Source organism: Protopterus annectens, chromosome 13.part0 (assembly GCF_019279795.1).
Source record: "Protopterus annectens isolate FY-2018-M chromosome 13.part0, PAN1.0, whole genome shotgun sequence".
Classification (NCBI taxonomy): Eukaryota; Metazoa; Chordata; order Ceratodontiformes; family Protopteridae; genus Protopterus; species Protopterus annectens.
The window spans coordinates 636,576,415-636,600,511 of record NC_056747.1 but is presented as its reverse complement, the minus strand read 5'-3'; the positions used below and the strand labels follow the sequence as shown (position 1 = coordinate 636,600,511).

General features: G+C 38.6%; 1 protein-coding gene across 2 annotated transcripts in view; it reads left to right on the top strand.

The window, feature by feature from the left end:
- NLE1 (notchless homolog 1) overlaps positions 1–24,097 on the top strand; it is a 691,532-nt gene that overhangs the window by 300,723 nt on the left and 366,712 nt on the right. For both annotated transcript variants that reach the window (XM_044054321.1, XM_044054322.1), the window contains exon 7: positions 14,435–14,627. In XM_044054321.1, the coding sequence (XP_043910256.1) occupies positions 14,435–14,627 (193 nt within the window). The remainder of the gene's footprint in view (positions 1–14,434; positions 14,628–24,097) is intronic.

The window sequence follows — 24,097 nt, the reverse complement described above, 5'->3', positions numbered from 1 at the left end:
ACGCTACTACCTGGACAGGACAAAAAACAATAGAAGAACTGACCAGCTTCTGGTAGCTTATGCAACAGGAAAAGAAGGAAAACCAATTTCTAAACAGACAATCTCCAAATGGATAGGAAATTGCATTAGATTTTGTTACTCCTACCATGGAAAGAAAACTCCAGAGAACATCAGGCCTCACTCCACAAGGGCCACAGCCACTACCACAGCTTTCTTACGAGGAGTGGCTACCAAGGACATTATAGAGGCTGCTACTTGGACCTCCGTGCATACATTTGCCAAGCATTATAACTTACCTCTATACTCTAGATCCCGTGCTGGCTTTGCCACTGCTGTTTTGCAAGGGATCCTGACTACACCATAATCTATTCTCATTTCCTCCTCCCTAGTTTAGCTATGGTATTCTACCCATTTGTAAGGACTGCAGATGCATCCTTGAAGGACATAGTACAGTTTTGTACCTACCATAAATGTAGATGTCCGAGAGGAATGCATCTGCAGTCGGGATTACCCTCCTCCTTCCCTCTGAGGTACTCCTAGGGTACTTACCAATCTTCAGCTAGCTTGGGGATCTATTATGGTGTATTTGTTTGTATATATGTACATACATGTTTATTTTGTGTGTTTGCTCTCTATTATTTGGAAACTTTGGCATTTATCCAAATTTAACCTACCAAGAGGGCACCTGGCATCTGGGGCAAGAAACACTGAGGAAAATGGCGTCGGCTGATGCCTTTATACCCGAAAACTGCCGCAATGACGTCGGGTGAAGTGCGACACCAGCCGAAGCCGGACCCAGACTTTGGAATCCGGCCGACCGAAGGGCTGCCTGACGACAGGACAACCCATTTGTAAGGACTGCAGATGCATTCCTCTCGGACATCTACATTTATGGTAGGTACAAAACTGTACTTTCTTCGTGTTTCACTGTTGCAGTCATTACATTTGGGTTGAGTCCCAAAGCTATGGTTGGGGGGCTGGAGCTAAACAGCATTAGGAGAGGCTATGAGGCCCTGCAGAACTGCAGTGGCAAAGCCTGCCCTGGATTTAGAGTAAAGAGGCAGATTGCATCCCCTGGCAGGGGGATGAGTTACCTGGTATCATCATAAGCACCCACTATGCCTTTCCCCATACAAGTTTGTGTTTCCATTCACTCCATACTGAAGGCTGCCACCCACCATGCCTTCCCCCATACAAGTTCGTGTTTCCATTCACTCCATACTGAAGGCTGCCAACAAGTGGTGGTTTGGTGAGCCAAAAGCCCACCCCCATGCTCTTTACACCACTGTTCCTCCTCTGAGAGATTGGGGCAGTTTATATCCCTGTTCTGCCCTTACTTCCACCCCCCAGAATGGGCATACTCATCCTCTTGTGCTAGTGCTATTAGGTTCTCAAGCAGTTAATCAAACTCGGGTTGCCTGCACCATAGGCAGGGCTTTATCCCCTATCCAGTTTGTCTTTCAGTTTTTGGGGTGGAGGTGTCACAAGAAGGGCACACCATGATAACTTCATAATTTTCTCTGCAGTTTCAATAACAGAATATTTTGCAACCCTTATCATTGTTTCTTTGCAGTTTAATTGAGTTTGGTAACTTTTAACTCAGTAAATGCTTCGACAGAAGAGGGTTTACTTAGGAAAAGCTCACAAAAAATAAATAAATTGGTAAGATTATGTAATGCTCACACCAAGATACTCTGTTGTAAAGATGCTTTGTAGATAAAAATTATAGTGGATTAACTTGGGGTTGCTTAGATTAAAGTTTTTGGACTCCCCCTGTGGTGTAACCACTTGTAGTCTCCTAATAAGAAAAAATATATATCTCTGCTCATGACTACCTAAATATGCTATACAGAATTTACTCTAAATGTATGTTAAAGCCATCCATCCACAATCCGTTTTTCCCCATTTTTGCACATAGGGTCGAGGTGTCACCAGAACAGTGACAATCATCTAGAACCAAGGTTTACACTGCCATTGCCCTGCTGTGGCTGTTCTTCCACATTACACACTTGCATGCGCACTCACACCTATGGCCTCTTTAGAGTGTCCACTCTGTCTATTGCATGTTAATGGAATTTGGGAGGAAAACTAGTGCACCTAGAGGAAACCCACTAAATGTATGTTAAATATACATTTCATATAACTGTACCAAATTTTAAAAAGGAGTGGAAAAAAATTGTAGGAAGTAATATGTGTTTGTTACATTTGTTGACCAGGATAATACATCTGAACTAAAAAAAATAAATTCAGTGGAGTCACGGGGAGAAAAGCTCCAGTTTATTAACAAAACTAACGAATATAACTGTGAAAATTAGAGTTACACATAAAGGCTATTTTAGAAAACAATTACTTTTTTGTTAAGACTGAGAACATTACAAGAGCATTGGTTACTGTATAGCAACTTATAATATTTAATTAAAATATAGAAAGAAATTATAGGATGAGGTAAGTGAGTAGCAACTACAAAAGAGATTAGAAGGAACAAAAATGTGCAATAACTGGAGTACCAATAGCTTCTGTCTAAGAAGCAAGTTATACAGTTGTACCACAAAGGATTTTACATATGGCTAAAGTAAATGCTCCAGAACTTGTAACTTCAGTTTCTATAGGAAGGAATTTTTAGACTGTAAATCAATCATGGGAAAAAGAATGTTATAGAATAATAATTCTTTTACTGTTGCTATTACAGATATGCAAGAAACACGTAAACTAAGTAATTACTGTTACCAATTCTGTCATTCCCAGACTGAAATTTTAGTGATTATAAAGTATTGGTTATACTATATGTGTGTATTAGAAACTACTTGTAAAATACTGATGGTTAAAAAAAAAATCTGAAATTTGTATTTCTGTATACTTGAGAGGTCCGATAAATAAAAAAAGCCAGTTTGTGACACACATCCTAAAAAGAAGGGAAAACATGATAAGAGCCCACTTTTAATGGGGCAAGCATGACATAATTCATGCTTATGAAGAAGCGCAATAGTAATTACATATATTATGTTCCTTATGCTGGTTGATACAAGTAATTCCAAACTATAGCAGACTTTTTCTTGTGTTAGATTTAAATGTCAAGAAATAGCATTTCTTTGATATGAATCTAATTTTAAAGGCAGTACAGCTGTCTTGATAGGTTACATTTCTGTTTGTTAAAGCACTGGGAAACAAGTGATTTGATGCTTGAATATTGTTAAACCTCTACAGATACCTTTATTCTATTATGAAATGCCTCTCGATACTATTACTACTCTTTTGTTGCATCTAAAAATAGATTGATATGGACGGTCTTCCTAGACACTTAGGGTATTCAAATGGTCGGTAAGATGGTGAGACATGAAACGGCAAAGTACTGAAATCTTGCAAAATGTTTATGGTCTATGGTTGTTGTTCCAAATAATGATCAAGAATCAGTATTGTATATATTTTAACTATCTTTTGTATATATGTTAACTATCCTAAATGAGAAGTAGGGGTTGATGTTAATGTTACTGCTGTTTCTTGGTGTACTAAATCACATGAAAATTGCAAGTCAAGAAACAGTATATTGCAAACATTTAACTCGGTGAAAAAATGAAATACAAAAGTACGAAAATAGGGTAAACTATTAAATAGTCAAAGTTAAGTACAGCTTAAAATGAACATTATTTAATTTGGGCAATACCTTTAAATGCAAAGACGTGGGTCAAGAAAGGTAAGTCAGGTAGGATATGCTTATCTTAGTATACCTAGTGAGTGATTTTTTAATATAAAGGTTTTGGAAAAATTATTAAATGGAGGTATCCCGCGGTAGTGGTGCTGCGGTAGCGTTGTCGCCTCACAGCAAGACGTTGTCCCGTTCGATTCTCAGCTAGAGCGTCTTCTGTGTGGAGACATGCGTGAATGAGCATTGAAGGTTGTGCGTCAGGGCTGGTAACTCGGCACGTAAAAATCCACTACCAAACATTAGCGGACCGGAGTTCCGCTGTGGCGACCCCTAACCGGGATAAGCCGAAAGACACAACAGCAATTAAATGGAGGTAGTGAAAAATGTCAAATCCTTACTTAGAAAAAAAAAGAAACATACCTCTTGGTTATAAACTGTTAACCTCTTCCAGACATGGTAGTTTTGTGGGTAGGCACAGGGATAGAGTTGGAAGACTAAATGCTTCATGAATAGAGAAACACTTGCTGACACTATAAAAAAATATTCATATGAACACAAGAAGAAGACAACAAAACAAGTTAACATTAAGGGAAAAACAGTAAGAAAAAGGGATGTGGATAACTGACTCATGGGATGTGAAAGGGATACAAGACAAAAAGAAAAGGAAACTACTAATGCATTTAGCTTTTAAATCAGACGCAAATGTTATATTTATACAAGGAACATGTTAAAGGAAGACTGGGTGAAAGAGAGAGAGAAAAAAATGGATAAAAACAATAATAGCGTCAGGTAACTAAACGAACAGCAAGGGGATTGCACTTTTAATTAAAAACTCATTCAAAGAGCTGATTATTCAGCATGACTCTGATATAAATGGAAGACGGTGCTATTTTTCAATTAAAAGCTCTATAGTCTATCTACTTCTTGTCTTGAGCCTGTATAGTCCGTGTGCGAAACAACAAGATTTTATCATGGAAATTTATAGCATCCTAACTCTATTTCCAAACTACTTCTATATAATAGGAGGCGACTAGAATGCAATAATTGACCCCATAACAGAAGAAGTAAAAGCAAAACGTATAACACCCAAGCTTCCATATTGATAAATGATCTAAAAACAGATTTTAACTTGCTCGACCCATATTGCTACAGAAGTAATAACCCATCTACAGTAAAATTCACATACTACTCCCAATGTTATAAATCATGGTCTAAATTAGACTTCTTTCTGTTATTGGAAATATTACTAAAGGTAGAAATAAACTATTATATAGAACCTATGTTTTTTTCAGACCACTCAAAGATTACAGTTAAAATAAGATGGCCTGTGATCTAAGCCTGAAAACAGGGGGTATAAACTGGTCCCTAAATCTGAACTTACTGCAGAAAAAGGATTTAATACAGGAAATTAAGAACATATTAGATTAACTCGATCGTGACTTAACACTGATAGATGTATTCCCTATGATATTCAATGGCAGCAAGTAAAGCAAAGATTATGGGAATTTTGATTAAAAAAGCATCGTACTATAAAAAATATATAAAGAGAAAACAGACAAAACTAAAAGAAAAAAAAATAATTGAAATAGAAGAATCAATAAAAAAAACCCTTGAATTCAGTACTGGAAGAACAAATCAATAACTTACAAAAAGAATTATATATAATGCATGCAGACACAAAAGGATATACTTAAGGCACCTTTCACGCAAAAATAAATCCTTTCAGTAATAAATAGTCTGAAAACAAGTAAAGCTCCTGGACTTGATGGTTATACTGCTGAGTTTTATAAATCATTTGGACAAAAATATCAAAACTTTTACTGAAAATCCATAGCTATATATGAGAATGTAGAGTTGCAGATTTATATTTAAATAATTCAAAGGCAGTCTCTTTGCCTAAAGGAAAATCTGATGATAAAAACCCAGGAAACTACAGACCAATTTCTCTCACAAATCTAGACATCAAAATTCTAGCTGCATTGCTTGCAGGCAGACTGAAGAAAAGTATTACCGGACATAATATCACCCGGGCAGTCAGGATTCATGAATGGTAGGGAGACAAGTGATAACACATTAACGTTAGATACAATGATCTTGCTAACTAAACAAAATAAAAACCCCACTTATGCCCTTGCTTTAGATGCATGTAAAGCCTTTGACAAAGTAAACCTAAACATTTCATTTTCTGTACTGCCCTATTTTGATATACCACAGAAATTTACAAATATAATACAAATTTTATATGAGAACACTTGCACAATTCTGTACATTAATAAAACAAATTCAGATCCAATTAAAATTCTAAATGGGACCAAACAAAGATGTCTATCTCCATACGTTGTTAACTTACATGTAGAACCTCTATTTTTACTCATAACCCAAAACATGTACCATCATATCCCAGAAATTTTTAATAGTAAAATTGCTCTAACAGCCTTTACTGATGATTTAAACGTATATTTCACACTCCCTAACACTGACTTGAGCAAAATCCTAGACTCTTAACAGCTTCTCAAAAGTTTCAAACTATGAAAATAATCCCACAAAATCCCTAATTTTCTATCTCAATCGATTAGGTCACACTGAATCATATTTTCCTGATTCGGAAATAAAATACTCACTAAAATACTTGGGAATATCCTTTGAGCATAACCCAAAACTATTCATGCAGAGTAATTTACTAGAGATATGGGCAGACACTAAACAGGATATCCAGAGATGGGGAAAATGAAACTATACTTTTTTTAGAAAGCAATTTTAAAAATGAATATTCTGGCAAGGCTATTGTTTCATCTCAATGCATCAAATTTAATAGTTTAGAAAAAACTCTTAAAAAACTAAATGTAGCTTTAGCTAAGTTTGTCTGGTACCCTAAGACTGTAAGAATTAACTATCAGACGTTAATGTATCCTAAGGAAAAGGGAGGACTGGGGCTACCTGACTTTAACTTGTATTATGATATAATATGTTCAAACAGGACCATTCAAGTTGCTGAATATAATTGCAAGGGTAAAGAATGGTGTCCACTATGAATTAAATTATGGTATGACTATGTCAAAAACAGTAAAATTAATCCCAAAGTCCTTCCATTTATAAATCAGGGCAACATAAAGGATAGCATATTTTATATCTCATTAAGACATAGAATAACTCGATTTCAAAAAATGATTGAAGCACTCAACTTAAAATACTTACATCCTGTTACAACCACTACAACTGATTCCAAACCTCAGGTTAAATAATGAGATGATAAACTTGGACAAATATCCACTCATTAAGAAATGTAATGTTTGGGATATTTACAGACATCGGAAAAAATCTTTAATGGACACAAGGAATGTCCTTAACCTTCCAAAAGGATACATCATAATGTTAAGGCAAATTACAGAACCATGCACTTAAATAATAGGAGAGTTTCAAATAAACAATAGACATAAATACATGCAATACATTATGGAATTTACTAACTTTAAGAAAAAAATGCTAACTAATACATATAGGCTAATAGTGTCCCTTGGATGTCCTTCATGGATGCATCTGCAGTCATAACAACTGGTTGGTTTGTTCTCCTGTCAGGCCAGGCCCAGCCCATCGGGATTCCAAAGTCGGGTCCGGCTGATACGCGCTTCACCGACGCTCATCTGCTGGTCTTAGCGGGGTAAAGGCATCAGCGGCGCCATTTTTCTTCTGTCTTTCTCAAGCAGGGCCTCCTGCAGCCATGTCTATTAAGGCCTTCGCCAGGGCTAAAAGCAGCAAATCTACTAAGTCAGTGCCTGTTAAACCCCCTCAACCAGGCCACTTCTAGTTCACAAATGCTTACTCTGCTTTAATATTAACAAACCACAGCAAGCTAACAGCAAGAAAAGTTCTCTGCAGGCCTTGGGCTTCATGGCATCATGGCATCTCTTGGTTTCCACACTGCATTACATATAGGCCTGTCCTATTCCTCCATCAAGATACATGCATCAGCTATTTCAGCAGAATACAGCTTTGATCCACCTGTCTTCTCACATCCTCTACAGGCCCTCAGACTCCAGAGGATCAAGAATGTAAAAACCTCCTAGGAAACCAACTGCCAGCTTGGGATTTGTTTGAGAAAAGTGCTAGAAAAGTTGACACTGCATCTTTTGAACAGCAGCAACAACAGGACCTTCTGGCATCTTCTCCTGCTTGCTTTCCTACTGCACTGACAATCAAGGAGGGTTTCTGAACTTCAGGCCCCTAATGCCAGTGGCAGTTTCCTAATCTTCCACCAAGACAATGAGGACATGAGGACTAATCCTAAAATTATGCTAGGTGGTATCCAGAGTGTCCCTAAACCAGGCAATCCACCTACCTTTCACAAAACAGAGGGACAACCCAGTTGTTATGACTGCAGATGCTATCCAGTTCGGACATCTACATTTATGGTAGGTACAAAACTGTACTATATCAAACATTTGTTCTGTATTCAGAATACTTGTTGAAAACCTCAAATTACTGAAAAGCAAAAATCTAAATCTATCAAAACAACATTAAAATTAATCCCTTTTAATAAACTCATGTATACTCAATTAATGATGACTAACAATGATTACTTCATCCCAGAAATCCTCCACAATTTCAGCTCGGAAGTGTCACCAAATTGTCAGTGCTGTTTACTCACAAATAGCAGACCTGTTCCACATCTTCTGGAGCTGTAAATGTACTTATAAATTATAGTGCTCACTGAGAGACTAGAGAAGATGGGGTATCAAAAATCCACATTATCATGGGGATTTGCAGTTTTGCATATTACCTCTCAAAAGTTACCCAAACTTAATCTGCATACTCTAATTACCCTCTTCTTAGTAGTAAAATTGCACATTACTCAGAACTGGTTAGATTGAAACAAAATGTCATGGGAGGGCTTCAGAAGTATGGCAATAAAGTTTATATCTGCACATAAATTGGTAACAAATAACCAAGGTAAGCGTTCCTGTTTTCTAGAATACTAGAGTCTTCTCATGGATAATATTTTAAAAGAATAGATAGACAAGAAATGACAAATTATTTTGAATGTAAACTGAAAAGGACATAAGACATATTCTTTCATGTGTGTTAGATCCAAACCTCATATGTAGAAATTATGAACTGTATGTATACTGTGACACAAATATTAATCAGAAGTTGATTCTCTGTAGCACTTATTGTATATATTGTATATACAGTATTATCTATGTTTTGTGTATTTTGTTGTAACACTGAAAATTCTCTTGCAACAAGATGTACCTAAATATGATTGTAACCCTTCTGCAGAGTAACTGTATTGTGGCATGTAAAATGACTGGAATTGAAATATGAAATTGAAAAACTCTAAATATCACACACACCACTGTAAACCACTCCTAGAATTAATCTGGCTTGAACTCCCCAATCAACTTGCATTTATTGACCTGTCCACCTTGCACAACCTTATTTTCAAGCCTACTGCCTGCTCTGCACTAGCCAGTCTAGTCACACCGTACACAAAAAATTGATCCCTATGATCAGTTGACAAAAATCTCTTGGTTATCTCAAAACCCACAAGAAAACCTTGTAGCTCTCTGTATTCATACTCTGTCTCTATACTTTGGAATTCACTACCTCTAGCTACCAGGTCTATGCCTGGCCTAACCCATTTCAAAGCCTCTTTAAAAAAAATCATCTCAAACATACATGGCTCTGCTACTGCATAACGCCTGCCTAATGCTCAGGTCTTCCTCTTCTGTCACATTTCAGTCCCTCACAGGCTGCAAGAGCCTAAGGCTCTTCTAACCCCTTCTCTGTTTCTATACCATATCCTTAAGCTACTGCTCAGACTTTATTGCTTCTATTCTTCTTAACTCTCTCTCACTAACTTTCTGCTGTTTTCCTAACTGAAGCTAACATTCTATTTTGCATGTACTATAATAGTCAATGTCACACACTGCACGACCTACGTACTATTTTTGGACACGGTCTACATCATGTATGGTGAGAATGACTATTATTGTCTGTAGTGTTTTAACTGTGTAGAATTGTCTAGATGTGTAGTAATAGATTGCAACATCTTGTAGCAGTTTGTTCTTTCAACTTATTTTTTGTATAGTATTTCTAATGTAATTTTTATTGCATTGGATTATATTGTATTTGTACTGTACCATATGTGGAGCTTTAATCCCCAAGCCTCTGCTGAAATTGGGTTCTGTAAACCCAGTCAGACCGCCCCGGTAAGCAAATGTCAAATAAATAAATATGCAAACAAAACAAGAGAAGAAGAAAAATAAAAATATTTGGAAAAAAAAGAAGAGAGTAGAAAGATTTGGATCAGAAAAATAGAACAGGGAAGTATTGAAAAGAGATGGAAAAGGAAGTAGAAAAATTAAAGCTGTATATTGGCTATAAGCAGTTTGGTTCATGTGTTATTTCAAAACTCTGTGTGATTTAAGATGTAACGTGTTTGTAGGTTGTACAATGAAACCAGTTCTAATTTTGAGTAAAATATTATTTTAAAAGATTGAGGAATACGTTACTTTTATGTTGTAGCATCAGTTGTGAAGTTGTCCATAGGTTGGTTCCATAAACAGTACCATCAGATACCATTAGTAGTGGCTCAGTAGTAGTTTTCCAGTTGTAAAGGGATGGTACTGGGGAAACAAATGCTTGAATGTGTGGTTCTTCAGAGACACAATGTTAACAGGAGGAATATGAAAGAGATCTTTGAACAGTTGTAGACCACAAACCGTTCTTTATATAGCGCTGTTTTTCAATAGCAAGTAAAACAAACAAATTTGTGTTGATTATGATCAGTCATGTTAGATCGCACGTAAGTATTATGATATCACTAGACACAGCACTGACTAAGATAAGATGGGGGCCCAGTATGTGGATAATTGGTAAACTGGTGAATAATCTGGCAATTGGCCAGAAAAACTAGAGCTCCGAGCAGTAAATGATCTGCTTCTTGTAGCACAAGGTACAGGGTTTGACTCCTCCTACCAACATTTGCCTACTGTGTGACTGTGAGCAAGTCATTCAAAAGGCGTGATGCTGAGCAAATCATTTAACCAAACAGTGGTACCAGGTTGTCACTGAAATGGGACTCTTCACTGCAGTTACCTGGTTAACGTGTGCGTTTGTATGTATGTGTACTTGTACATATGTGTGTGTGTGGTTGTGTATGCAGATATGTGTGTGTGTGTTTATATGTACATAAGATCATTTTCAAAAAGTCGGCAAAGAAATGTTACAAGAAGAATAAACTTGGCTTGAAAGTAAGGCCTGTATACACAGGCTTAAAGAGCTAAAACTGTATATTTTGAAATACAATACATTTTTCAGATTTGTTTTTACATCAGAATGAAATACAATAGTTTGGTAGTCTTTGGTAAATCTAATGATTGTAGGATTGAAGAATACAAATGTTTAATTTTTGAAAAATATATATTTTTGTAACTAAGGCAAGAAAAAGTTTAGTGGTGTTAAGTTTGCTGCCATTTGCATCTGTGAAACAATGCCTGTGGTTAATTGCTTTGGGTAACTATATAGTGAAAAGAAAGTATGCAGTTGATGTTCTTGGGTAATGGCAGATTGAAGCACAAAGTCAAATTGCCTGTAATTCACTGTGATGACTGTCCTGTTTTTTTTAACTCTCATATTAGTCAGGTAATGGACTTCTTTTCTTACCAATATCTACTTTTTTAAGACAGTGTTAAGCTGAGCAGTAATGTGGCTAAATTTTTGCAGCTTTACACAAAGAGTACACTAAAGTGTACCACCTTCCAAAAAGGAGCAGATCAGAGCCATAGTTGCTTATCCAGGATCCCAAAATATAGTCTCTCATACAGGTGCATAACACAATACAATCACAAGTCTGTTTTTTTTTCCATTGCTATCTGTGTTTGCTTTCCATGGAAATGTTCAGGTGTGTTTTATGAAACAGACCCAAACAGTATTGGTTTGCTAAACAAAACAGAAAAGAATACACATTATGTGTTTATATGATAGAACTGCTAGATGCAAATAAAATTAACCTGTTTACAAGAACCTGGCTGCATAGTGTACGGGTAAAGCCCTGACTATGAGCCAGCCGAGGTTGAACAGTAGCTGAAGTGCTGGAAGAGCCGAGCAGGGGAATTGGGATTGAATGTTTTATTCATGCTAACCTATCCTGGGGGAGCGAGATGGTGGCTTTAATCTGGCTGATCTCTCGTGCATTGGAGGCTTGCACAGTATCACTGGCCACTGGGTTGTGATGGACTTTGCCAGTGAAAGTAGCCCTCCTGGATGTGTGTGTGGGAAGAAGACATAGGGCATCTCTATGGTAACTTTGGTGCACACGTCAGCCAGTTGGGGTGGAGCTAGGGCTACACACACACATGCCTTCATTTCAAAAGTGCTAGTGGGGGCACAAGCACTACCATGGCTGTGTGTATAATGGGACACTCTCCCCTTCTTCTGATTCTACTTTAAACAGTAAGTACTGAATTGAGCTCAGATAGGGGTAGTCTTCATAATCTGTAAGCATTAAATGAAACAGTATCTTAAAAAAGTACTTATTTTCTATACATCCTCTTTGCATGCTCATCTTCTGCAAATAAAAAAGAAAAACAACATAGCTAGAATTGGTTTGTGCTGTATGTCAGACAAACTAGCAGTTATCACTGCTGAAGTGTATCCCACCTCTTCCTTTGACAACACTTAGTGGAAAATAATTGCCATCAGTTAGTGTACAGAGACTAGCTTCCACAAAGGAATAAAATAATTTGCTGGTGGAAATAAAATAATGTGAGAGCAAAAAATCTCCATGAGCACTGCTGGACATGTCACTTTTGACAGTCAAGACCATGATACAAGGAGGAAGGGGAGTTTGGAAGTCATTAATGACTGAAGAGTCAAAATGAAAATAGTTTGTTGAAGAACCAATATACACTATCTACATTAAAATGGTATTCACGCTGCAGACAAACACAAATTAATTTTACGCATGGGAATAAAGATCATGTAGAAGGCAGATGTACGTGGTATTTTTATCCTTAAAAGTAGTCAATTGTGCTTGTATGTTAAGCACAATAGAGCATTGCTGTGGACAATACTGTCTAAATTTATACTCTCTGCAAATACATCAAACGTGTTTAAAATAAGTTTGCTTCTTTCATACAGCACCTTTTATGGAGTCTGTGTGCTGCCTAAAGCTGTTCAGTCACCAAAAGCTGTTGGCCAGGTTTACATTTTTCTTCCTTAGCTTGCAGACATCTTTTTATGTTGTCTTTCATACTAGCAAGCGAAAATAAAAATTTCATATTAGCAAGTAAAAATAAAAATACAAAAAAGCTTCCCGTCAGTGGTTCAGGCATAGCTTTTTATGGTGCTTAAATTTAAAGTAAAAAGTAACCAAAATACTGACAAATAGCAGAACTAATACAAGTGATGTCATGTGCCAGTGTTCCATAGAACTCTTCTTCTATCTCAAAAAATGTAGGAAAAAATGACAGTCTACTGTTCCCATGCTTTTGAGAGAATGCATACTCCATTTTCTGATGACTAAAACAGTTTCACTGCAGATCACTGTGGAGGAAATTATTCCTTCCTGTAGCCTGGAGTCTTAGGCCTGCCACCTCAAAGGCTGGTGCCTTGTAGACTGGGCAGTGTGGACATGGTTTGCGTCATTGTGTTTATTCTGAAACTGCAACCCTTTAACCCCATGCCAAGAAAGTTTTTTTAGTTTTCTGCACCTTTAACTGGGCTTGGGGAATGTGTTTTTTTCTTTCTTTCTTTAAGTTTGCAGCTATAGCTGCCATACATTCAGAAATGAACCAAGGGGCTGGGGGTACTTTTTGCTTGTGCTGCCCCTGTTAAGTTAATGCATTATTATGACTGAGCATAAGCCACCCACATGGTTTTTGTTATACTAGTATGATAGCTGTATTCAGTCAGGAGTAAAGAGTTGAACTAGTGAAAGTAAAAGTGAAGAAAAGGATATGCTTTATCATACTTCTATAATGAAATGTCAATAATCTAGAAACTTGTATACCTGCTACATTCTTAAAACAAAATACAAACTGAAGTCTCATTTATTTCATTGAGGTATATTTCCATAATATCCTTGGGTAGTTTTATCTGTCTTCTTTTGGCTTTTTCCGGTTAGGGATCGCCACAGCGGAACTCCGGTCCGCTAATGATTGGCAGTGGATTTTTACTATGCCGAGTTGCCAGCCCGACGCCTAACCTTCAAAGAAGGCACACCCATTCATGCATGCACCTACCTGCATGTCTTTAGACGTCACTCAACCATGGGGAGGACATGCAGGCTCCACACAGAAGGCGCTCCAGCCGAGAATCGAGCAGGAGAATCTCTTGATGTGAGGTGACACAGCTAACCGCTGCACCACCGCAGCCTCTCTTGGGTAGTTTTATCTGTAAAGGGATGAAATGCTTAAGTGATTTGGTTGGCTAAGGCTCCATTGTTTATAATTACAGTCAGCGAATGGAATTGAAAAGTTAGAAACTGTTTCTTTGAAGTACTCTAAAAATGTTAGGCAGGTGTGCAGCCTACACCATTTGGTGTAGTTTGAGGTTATTCTGACACATTTTCTCTCCCTCTCTGGTTAGGAGTAGTTTCTCAATGCTTTTACATGCCATTAGGCTGTTTCACTTACTGATGGCCCAACCATAGAATCTCAGAATGTGCATTATTAAAGACGGTAACTTTGGTTCAGCAGTGAATATGGATTTATGAAAAGAAATGTTTTGTCTTTCTTTAATTATGCAAGAATATTATACTGATTTTTTATTTTTTAATTTTGTTTCTAGGAATCCTGAATGCCGTTTCTTGGCCAGTGCTTCCAAAGACTGTACTATTCGAATCTGGGACACAGTATTGGGACAGTGCTGTAAAATATTAACAGGACACACACAGTCTGTAACCTGTCTAAAATGGGGTGGAGATAACCTCATTTTCTCATCTTCACAGGACCGGACTATCAAAGTCTGGAGAGCAGAAGATGTAAGGATTATTCTTAAACATACTTTCATTAACTTCAGGATATGCCCTGTGCATAAAATGATGGTGTATCTTATTTTTTGATTCTTTCCCCTACAATTTGAATTTCTAGGCTCTGTTACAAACCAGTTTCTTGGTCAATGAAGAAACTTTTACTCCTTTAACAAATGTCAATTTAAGCTGAAAGTAAATTATGATTGAACTACTTTTTGTGGACCCATTTGACCTTCCCATAATCTAAAGATGCATTCCTTGTGACTGAACCAAAAGTAGTGAAGCAGTATATGTATGCAGTTTGCTTGTATTGGACCAACATTATGATAACTGCTTGATTTGTTAAAATTTAAACACATTCTTGTCTTCAGTCAGAGTTCTCCTTGAGGAACAAAAAAAAAAGATTAAAAAAGAAAAAGTGGTTCTGAGTTAGCTCTACATTATTTGAAAGGTGACGCAAATGTAAAACACTCACTAGACCTGGGAATCCTCCTCCTTTCCCTATGTATCCTCTTTGGTGATTAACCTGCTAGGTAGAAATAACACTTTCTGGGGGGGCACTGACTGTTTAACTGAATTTCTCAGAGAGACACAGTAGACAGATGCTAACTGGGGAAAATTAGAACTAACGAATGAAGCTTTAGCAGTTCATAGTCATTGTCCTGTAAGAGACTGCGGTGGTGGTGCTGCGGTAGCATTGTCGCCTCACAGCAAGACGTTGCACCATTCGATTCTTAGCTAGAGTGTCTTCTGTGTGTAAACATGCATGAATGGGCGTACTTTCGTTGAAGGTTGTGCGTCAGGGCTGGCAAACTCAGCACGTAAAAAATCTACTGCCAATCATTAGCGGACCGGAGTTCCGCTGTGGCGACCCCTAACCGGGAAAAGCCGAAAGACACAAACAACGTCATTGTCCTGTAAGATAAACTGACATAGGTCAGTTGACCAGTGGACTTAAGAATGTCCTCCTCAAGGCATTATAAACTTTGTTAATGAGGTGATAAGCTTTAGCTCAAGAGGAAGAATTATATGACAAAGTATTAAGATAAAAAAAAAAAAAAAGAATTATACATAGTAGTAGAGGTCTACTTCAGAAGACTGAAATACCAGAAGGCCGACTTTTAAAATCCCGAGATGAGAAAGCTGACAACCATATAAAACCGACATCCTGGAACACTGATTTCCATCTCCAGGCAAGTGACCACTTGCCAACGTGTTGAACTTTGCTCCTTACCCCCGCGGTAGTGCAGCCTCTGAGTTGGTATGTTTAGTTGGGGGGCAAAGCCCCCACTCATCAGTGGGTTTAATTATTTATTTGTTTGTGTTTTGGCCAAGTGGTTACCTACCTAGAGTTGGAAGTCAGTGTTCCAGGATGTCTGTTTTCTGTGGTTGTCTGCTTTCTCGTCTCTGGATTTTAAAAGTCGGCCTTCGAAGTAGACCCAGTAGGAGAGTGTTGGAGGTCGTCTGACTATTGAGTGCCTTAACAGTGTCCCTCCTTTGTGGCTGAAGATTTCAGAGGATGCAATGCCTTGGACCTCATTCTCAGCTCAGGGTCTCTGCCAAGGATGCATAGGTAAGATCTTCATTGACTGAACCAGTACAAACTTCATTGGAGCTGTCCCTGACAGACGCTGCTGGAAACATTACCTGCTTGATTTTGGGGTCTGTTCCACAAAATATATATTCCTACATTTGTCTGCAACTGCCACTGCTCTCTTATTCTACTCCTTGTGGTCAGTTTAGGTGTGATTAACTCAGTCTCTTCATTTTCATGCTCTTTTGCTATCAGTTCTACTTTTTTCCAGCTCATACTTCACAGCAGGCTTGTTGTGACCAAATGCAGTACTGTGCATTTGTCTTCACTAAACCTTACTTGGGACCTTTCTGTCCTTGGTTAGCCATTCCAAATCCTTCTAGACTATTCATCCGCCCCATTATTGGCATTTAAAGAAGTTGATTTTGCTTTTGTTTTCTTGTCTTTCAGCTGCATCTAAAATAGTCATACTTAAGAGTGTTGGACCCTGGACTCACCCCCGTGGTACTCCTCCAGTTGTTTTCCTTCTTGATGATAGCCTCCTGTTACCACAACTCAGTTTGTCTTGCTCTTCAGCCATGCACCAGTCATGTTTCTTAGTCTTGGCTCTACCTCTGTCTCCTGCACTTTTCTTGCCAGCTGCCTGTGTGGACCTGAGTCAAGACCCTTGGTGAGATACAAGTGGACCACATCTACTGGTACTTCTTGATACAATTTACCCAGTCATAAAAGTACTTTTGAGTTTGACTCGCAAGTCCTTCTGACTATGAACCTGTGTTAGTAGTTCTGGAAATGTTGTCCTGTATGAAAGCAGTTAGCCTTCTCCTTGTAATTCTGTTCAATGCTTTTACTGCCACTGCTGTTAGAGTAATAGGCCTTTAGCACCGTATTTTTGTCCAACCCCGCCACTACACAGATGTCACACTTATTGCCCTGAGGCACTCTTCACTGGCCAGTAATTTTTTTGAAGACCTCCATCAGGGGATCAGCCAGAACCCTAGCCAGATTCTCACCCATTCTGGGAAGTAGTCCATCTGTTCTTGTGCTTTATCTTCAATAAGGGTGGACTGTTCCTTATCCACCTCCATTGTTGATGTCATGGTATCTCTTCAGTGCATCCTTATTCTACAGTTCCATCCTCCCAACATGGCATCCTCTTTTTACTTTCCTTTTTTGAAAACGTAAGCAAAACAGTCGTGTTGTACTTTTGTTCTTATTCCTCTGTGCTCCTCATCCCATCATTGCTTGGCCTGGCCATGTCTGTTTCTTTCTTTCTTCCTCTTTGCTTTTTCTATAAAACTCTTTCCTGATCCTTTCTGCCATTTCCCTTTCAGCTTGTGCCTTTGTTTCCTTTCTGCTAGCCTTCTTGCAATATCCCTCCTCTACAGTAATCATTTGAAATATCGGGACTTGTTTTAGTAAGTTCTGTAATGGTTGAGACTGAATGGCTGAAAAAAAAAAACAGACTTAGATATACTAAATCTGAGATGGTCATTTTTTAGAATATTTCCTTTTTCTGTGCAGTATGGCAGTCTCAGAGTTAGTACACATACGTTCGGGGGGGGGGGGGGGTTAAGGCTTGCCCACCCTTGTAAAAAAACAAGTTTAAACAAAAGTGATACTCAGTAGTCACTTTCCTTGTGTGTGTGTGTGTGTGTGTGTGTGTGTGTGTGTGTGTGTGTGTGTGTGTGTGTGTTTTCAGCAATTTTCATTACTAGTGCCAGCATTTCAATAGGGAGCCCTCCTGTACATATCCACCCCCTCCTTTCCACCTCTTCTGTAGCTTATCTTTCGCATAATTACCAGCCTTACATTTCTGTGGAGCGACATTAACTCCTGAATTCTGTCCTATGTAGTACAGTCCTGCACTGCTTGACTAAACCATTCATGGTACATATCCTCAGCCAACTGTCATTCCTTACTTACTTTTGAGCTTGGGTGCTTCTGACATCTTTATGCCTGATATGTTTATCATCCTTATCCTTTCACACTGTCGTATCTGACTCAAGACTCCCCCAAGCCATTTGTCATATCTGAGCCGGCAAAACTAGTGGTCCGGATTCTTAGCTCCTTTAAATTTTGTCTTCCAATAATGCTCTAGTGTGTGTAAAGCTACCTCTGATCCTGTTGGCCACCATACCATTCAGAAATGAATTGTCACCTCAGTAAAGCTAAGTGCTCCTCCTCAGAATTTTTATGTACTTAACACAACCTTTTCATCTTTCTTCGATAACTGTTCAGTATTAATATTTCTGTTGTCCTTGAGGAAGCTTTTTCTCCGAGTGCCTTTTTTTTATATTCTTGGTATCGCCCAGATCCTGTTCTGCTGTCACCATTCTTCAAAAAAAAAAAAAAAAAGAAAGAAAATTACAGTTCTGTTATATTAGGATAAATAGTTATTACTAGATAGGTATGTAGATTTTTAGCATTTTGACTCTTGCTTATTGTGCATGAGACATTAAATACTTAAGTTACATTTTAGGATTTCTCTTATTAGTGTTTGTGTTTTTTTTTCCTTCTATGGGGTGGCACATCAGATAGCCTTGTCACATCACAGCAAAAGTTTCTATGGTTCCCTTTTCAGCTTGTGTGCTTTCTCTATGGAGTCTGCATGTCCTCCCTGTGTTTATGTAGGTTTTCTCTGGATGCTTCATTTTTCTCCCACATTCCAATAACCTGCAGAAGGTGGACTGGCTACTTTAAATTGGCCATAGATGTGCGTGTGCTTGCATGTGTGTATGGTATGGAAAAACAGTAGTAGCAGACTAGCCAGCTGGTTGAGTGAACATTGGCTCTGGATGATTGTCACTGTTGAAGTAACACCCTGACTGTATGTGCAAAAATCTCTTTGGGAGATGAACCTGTCCCTCCAGCATGTTATGTTAATTGTGGTAATGAGGTTGTGATCTCTGGAGTGTGTGGGCGGGGGGATTGGGATTTCTTTAGGTGTAGCATTTCAAGTAGGGTGGGTCAGACATGGCTTTGTAAGTCAAGCAGAGGTCACCTCTAAGTAGACGATAAGAGCTTGAGAACAGCTGAAGTTTCTTGAATCTGTCCATGTAGGATATGTGTTTAAGGCCTAGGATCCTTTTTGTGATGTACTTTTGTGGCCTCTCCAGCTGTTGTAGGTGTCTGGTCAGGTACATGCCAAACAGACTGTTATATTCGATGATTGGTCTAATGAGGGATGAGTAGAGGGGGATGATGACCTCTTTCTTCCTGGATGCGAAACCTTTGGTTATAAGATGTGCCACGTAGAAGGACTTTCTGACCACAGTGGCAATGTGGTGATCTTAGGTGAGGTGGGTGTCGACCTGGGTGCCCAGATCTCTTATGGCCCTTCAGTGTTCAGTGGGCTCCCATCAACGTGGTAGTTTGTGGGAACGGAGTTTTTTCCAAAGGGGATGATAACGCATTTTTTGGCATTAAGCTTCAGGCCATGGTTCCGTCACCAGTCATTGGTCTCAGAGAGGCCCTTTTGCAGGACGTCTGCATCACTTGGGGAGTTGATAATGACTCCTAGCTTGCAGTCATCAGCGAACTTGGTCAGCCAGTGTCCTCCTGTGTTGGCCTGGACATCTGAGAAGTAGATGCCAAACAGGAGAGGGCCCAGGACCGAGCCCTGTCGAACTCCACATGTGACTGGTCAACAGTCTGACTTGGAATCCACAGCTTTCATTCTGTGGATCCTGTGTGTGAGCAATTTGCAACCCACCTTGTGATGTAAGGATTGATGCCTAGTTTGGTGAGTCTATCAATGATACCTGAGTGGGGAATGTTAACAAAGGCCTTGGCCAGGTTGAGGTAGGCTGTATGTACTGCCTTACCCTCATCCACAGCCTTGGTGACTGCCTCGAAGAAGTCAACCAGGTTCAGCAGGCAGGATCTCCCCTTGACAAAGCAAAACTGTATGGAGTCTAGAGTTTGGAGATTGCCTATATCTTTGTTAAGCAGGTCAATAATGATGCGCTCGATAGCTTTGCATACCAGACTCGTCAGGCTAATGGGGCGATAGTTCCCAGGGTCTGCAGTTGCTCCCCCTTTATGGAGTGGGATGACTGTAGCAGTGCACCATTCATTAGGGACATAGCCTGAGGTAAGGCTGTGATTGAACAGGGCACACATATGTGGTGCCAGTTCATTTTGTAGCTCATGTAGGACGCAGCCAGGGATATTATCAGGTCCCATGGATGCTGTATTCTTGGCTTTGGACAATTCAGCTTTTACCTGTGCTGCAGAAATGGTGGGTACCAGGCTTTCTTCTGGTATTGTGATAGGGCTCTTGGTGGTGGTGGGGGGGGGGGGTAAAGTTGGCACTGAATCTTTTGGCCAGTATGTTGGCTACACTGTTGGCTAAGTATAGGAGGTGCCATTGTGTAATAACTCAGAGCAGATCTGGGTATTGCCTTGGAGGTTTTTGATATAGCTATAGAAGGCTTTGTGGTTGTTTTTGGTGTCGGCCACAATTCTGCCTTTATAGCTGGCTTTAGAGGATTTGATAAGGGATCACAGTTTTTTTGTTGTGACTGATAAGGGAGGTTTTCCAGTCTTGTGACTTCATTTTTTCTGCAACAGTTTCTTCCTTCTGTTGTAGAGTTTATTGATGGTTGGGGACCACCAGATTTTTTTTTTTTTTTTTTTTTGAGGAGAGCGTCTTAGTTCTGTTTGGTATGGCAACGTCCATGCATTTGTGTACATGCTTGTACAGTACATTGGTGTATGATTCGACAGTCATGCAGCTATTTTCCATTGGCATGGGTGCCGAGAAGTTAGTCACCTCTGTTTTTTAGGAGCCCAAAGTCGCTTTTAGAGAAGTTTTTCTGGGTGGTCACCTTAGCGGGGGTTGTAGGTGAGATGGAGATTTCCATGGTGATCAGTTTGTGGTCAGATTTAACCAGGGAGAAATTGACTCTGGGTGTGGAGCAATTGTCTCCCATGTTGGTGATAACCAGGTCGAAGATATTGCTTCCTCTAGTGGGGGTCAGAATGAGCTGGTCAAGGGCATTGGATTTGATAAAGTCCAGAAAGCATTGGACTTGTACATTGGTGCTTGAATAGTTTTCCCAGTTGATGGAAGTGTAGTTGAAGTCACCCAGTATGAGAGTATTGGGTTGGACCTTGATGGATTCCAGGGTGCTTAGGAACTTGGAATGAGAGTCTTGGGACATGTTTGGGTTTCTGTAGCAGGCTAATGACTTGTATCGTCGTCTTACCCAGTGTTAGTTATACCTGAAGTATCTCGGATGCATTATGCTGGGCTACCAGTCTAGAGGTGTGCATATCCTTTAAGAATGTGGAGACGCCACCGCCTTTGGAGCTTCCGGCTGTATTCTGGCGCCGAAAGGTATGGAATGAGTTGTAGCCCTACCTGTGGACCAAGATCTGATGCAGGAATGGTTAAAGAGAGGTGAATTACATGTATCAATAGCGTATGTAAGTAAGACTGTAAATTCTTTTTTATGAGACCCATTGCTGCTGCTAATATTTGGAACTGTCTGAGTATCCTCCTCCTACATTGCCTTAATTTCTGCCTGCAAATCCTGTTATTTTATGACTTTGTGTCTCTTTGTACATAAAAAACTGTAATCACTGGCTTTAGCAGTTTCAATGATCAATGCTACTTTTGTTTTCTTTTCATGGAGTATTGTATCTGGTTTTCTCGCATCTGTTTTTTGAACTGTTGGTAGTGGGTGATCCCATGCGATGTAAACATCATAATTGTCTGATAATACTTTGCGGTTTGTGTTTCCAATGCTTCTCGGCTGCTTCAGTGTTGCAGTGTTTGCACAATCCCCAGTCTTGCCACATTATTATGCATTTTAGTATAAATGCCCTCTGCCATTAGTGTACCACACCCAACAAGAAGTGCAACTGTTTCCAGTTCTGTTTTACAAAACCTGCACTTGTCTGTTTCTCCCACATCCGTGACAAAAAGTAACAGAAACCAAATTCTCCACTCAATAACGCTTAAATTTAATTTTAAGTGTTTAAAAATAACAGTACACTTTTCGTCGAACACAATGTCTCGACTTCTTCAGAAACACTTAAACAGTGGATCTAACCACTATTTATGCATTTAACATGGGACTCGAGCAATCATTCAATAATTCAATTTACAATTTAAAAATACTTTCTGCTTGTAGAATAACACTCATTCATAACAAGCATAATTTAAATAGCTTTTATGCTCTCTATAAAAATACATTAGTTTGTGTTTAAAACCATTAATACAAAAATAAAATGTGTATATAAAAGAATATATATAATTTAATCAAGTAATCAAAATAATTATCAAAATAGCATATCCAAAAGGCAAGCAAATTTGATCAAAAAATGAATTAAGAAATGAGTTGACACTGTATAAAACAATTCGGATCACATCGTGTCTTAAAATGTGAAAAGTGTTTGTATATATGTACATTGAAATATTGAAAATTTCTTCACTGTCTTGTTTCCTTTACATATATACATTCAACTCTTTGTGAATATTACACCCAAGGTGCATTTCGGAAATAAATTGAAGGTCTATGTTCAGATGTGTATAACCTTTTACCTAATGGGCGTATTTGTTTTAAAAATAGTACACATTTTCTTCTTGAGAAACCACTTAACTCTATCATGTGGAATTAACGCCATAGTTTTACCAAACTGCATTAAAACCTAGCATTTATTAGATGGAATTTATTTTATTTTATTTTATTTTAAGTAGACTGGTCTATCCCCATTTACGTAACCTTTACCTAGCTAGGTTTTTTAACCTAAGTATACACATGATGGAAGTCATTTCGTTAATACCTGGAAATACACATGCATTTACCCCAAGTTGCCATAAGAGTTCCTTTCTCTCCAGTTTCAAAGACTCTGGGCCACCTCTGTCATCTTTCTTCAGTTGGTCAATGACCCTAAATTTAAAGTCATGGCCAACATTTTCACTGATGTGTCTTGCTAAAGCATTTTCAATTTTATTCCTATTAATACAGTAAATGTGTTCATAGATTCTCTCGCCCAGCTTTCTATCGGTTTTCCCGATATAGAAAGCCGGACAACTTGTACATTTGGCTAAATATACCACTTGTTTGCTATTACAATTATACTTCCCATTTGACCTATATTTCATATTACGGATGCTGAAATTACAACTCTCATCAATGTATTTACAGTACCTACACATACTGCACTTAAACATACCTTCTTTGTTAGTGTTGCCACCATGGTTTGCTTCCAGAATTTCTTTCAAGTTGTTACCACGCCTATAAATTATCTTAGGCCTTGCTGGGAGCTTGTCCCTAAGGTTTTTGTCTCCCATCAGGAAGTCCCAGTTCTTTATAATGATATCCATTATTTTATAAGAATCAACATTGAACGTACATATGAAGCCACAAGGATCTACCATTCCTTTCTTGTCACCGAGTACTAAATTCCCTCACTTAGTTTTACTTAATAATGGGACATAGTTTCCTATGGTTCTTTTAAACTGGACCTCCTATGGTTCTTTTAAACTGGACCTCTTCAAGGATTTCCTGAAGAAATAGGGCTGGGTAACCCCTCTGTTTGAAAAAAGTTTAAAATCAAGGTGCAATCCTTGACAAACTCATCATCTTTGGTGGTCATCCTGGCTGCCCTAACCAATTGCCCCTTAATTACAGATCTCTTCTGAAATGGCGGATGGCAACTTGTGAAGTGCAGGTACATGTTAGAATAGGTTTCTTTCCTGTGAATTTTGGAAACAAAGGTCTTTTCATCATAATCCTTTCTTAAGTCAACATCCAAATATACTATTCTATCTTTGTTGTAATTTGATGTAAAGCTCAAAAAATTGGTACTGTTGTTGAACATGTCTAGCAAACCCTTTAAATCAACTTCTGTCCCCTGGAACAAAATGAATATATCGTCCAGGAACCTGGTATAAAACAAAATTTTTTCCCCGGTAGTCCAAATTATCTAA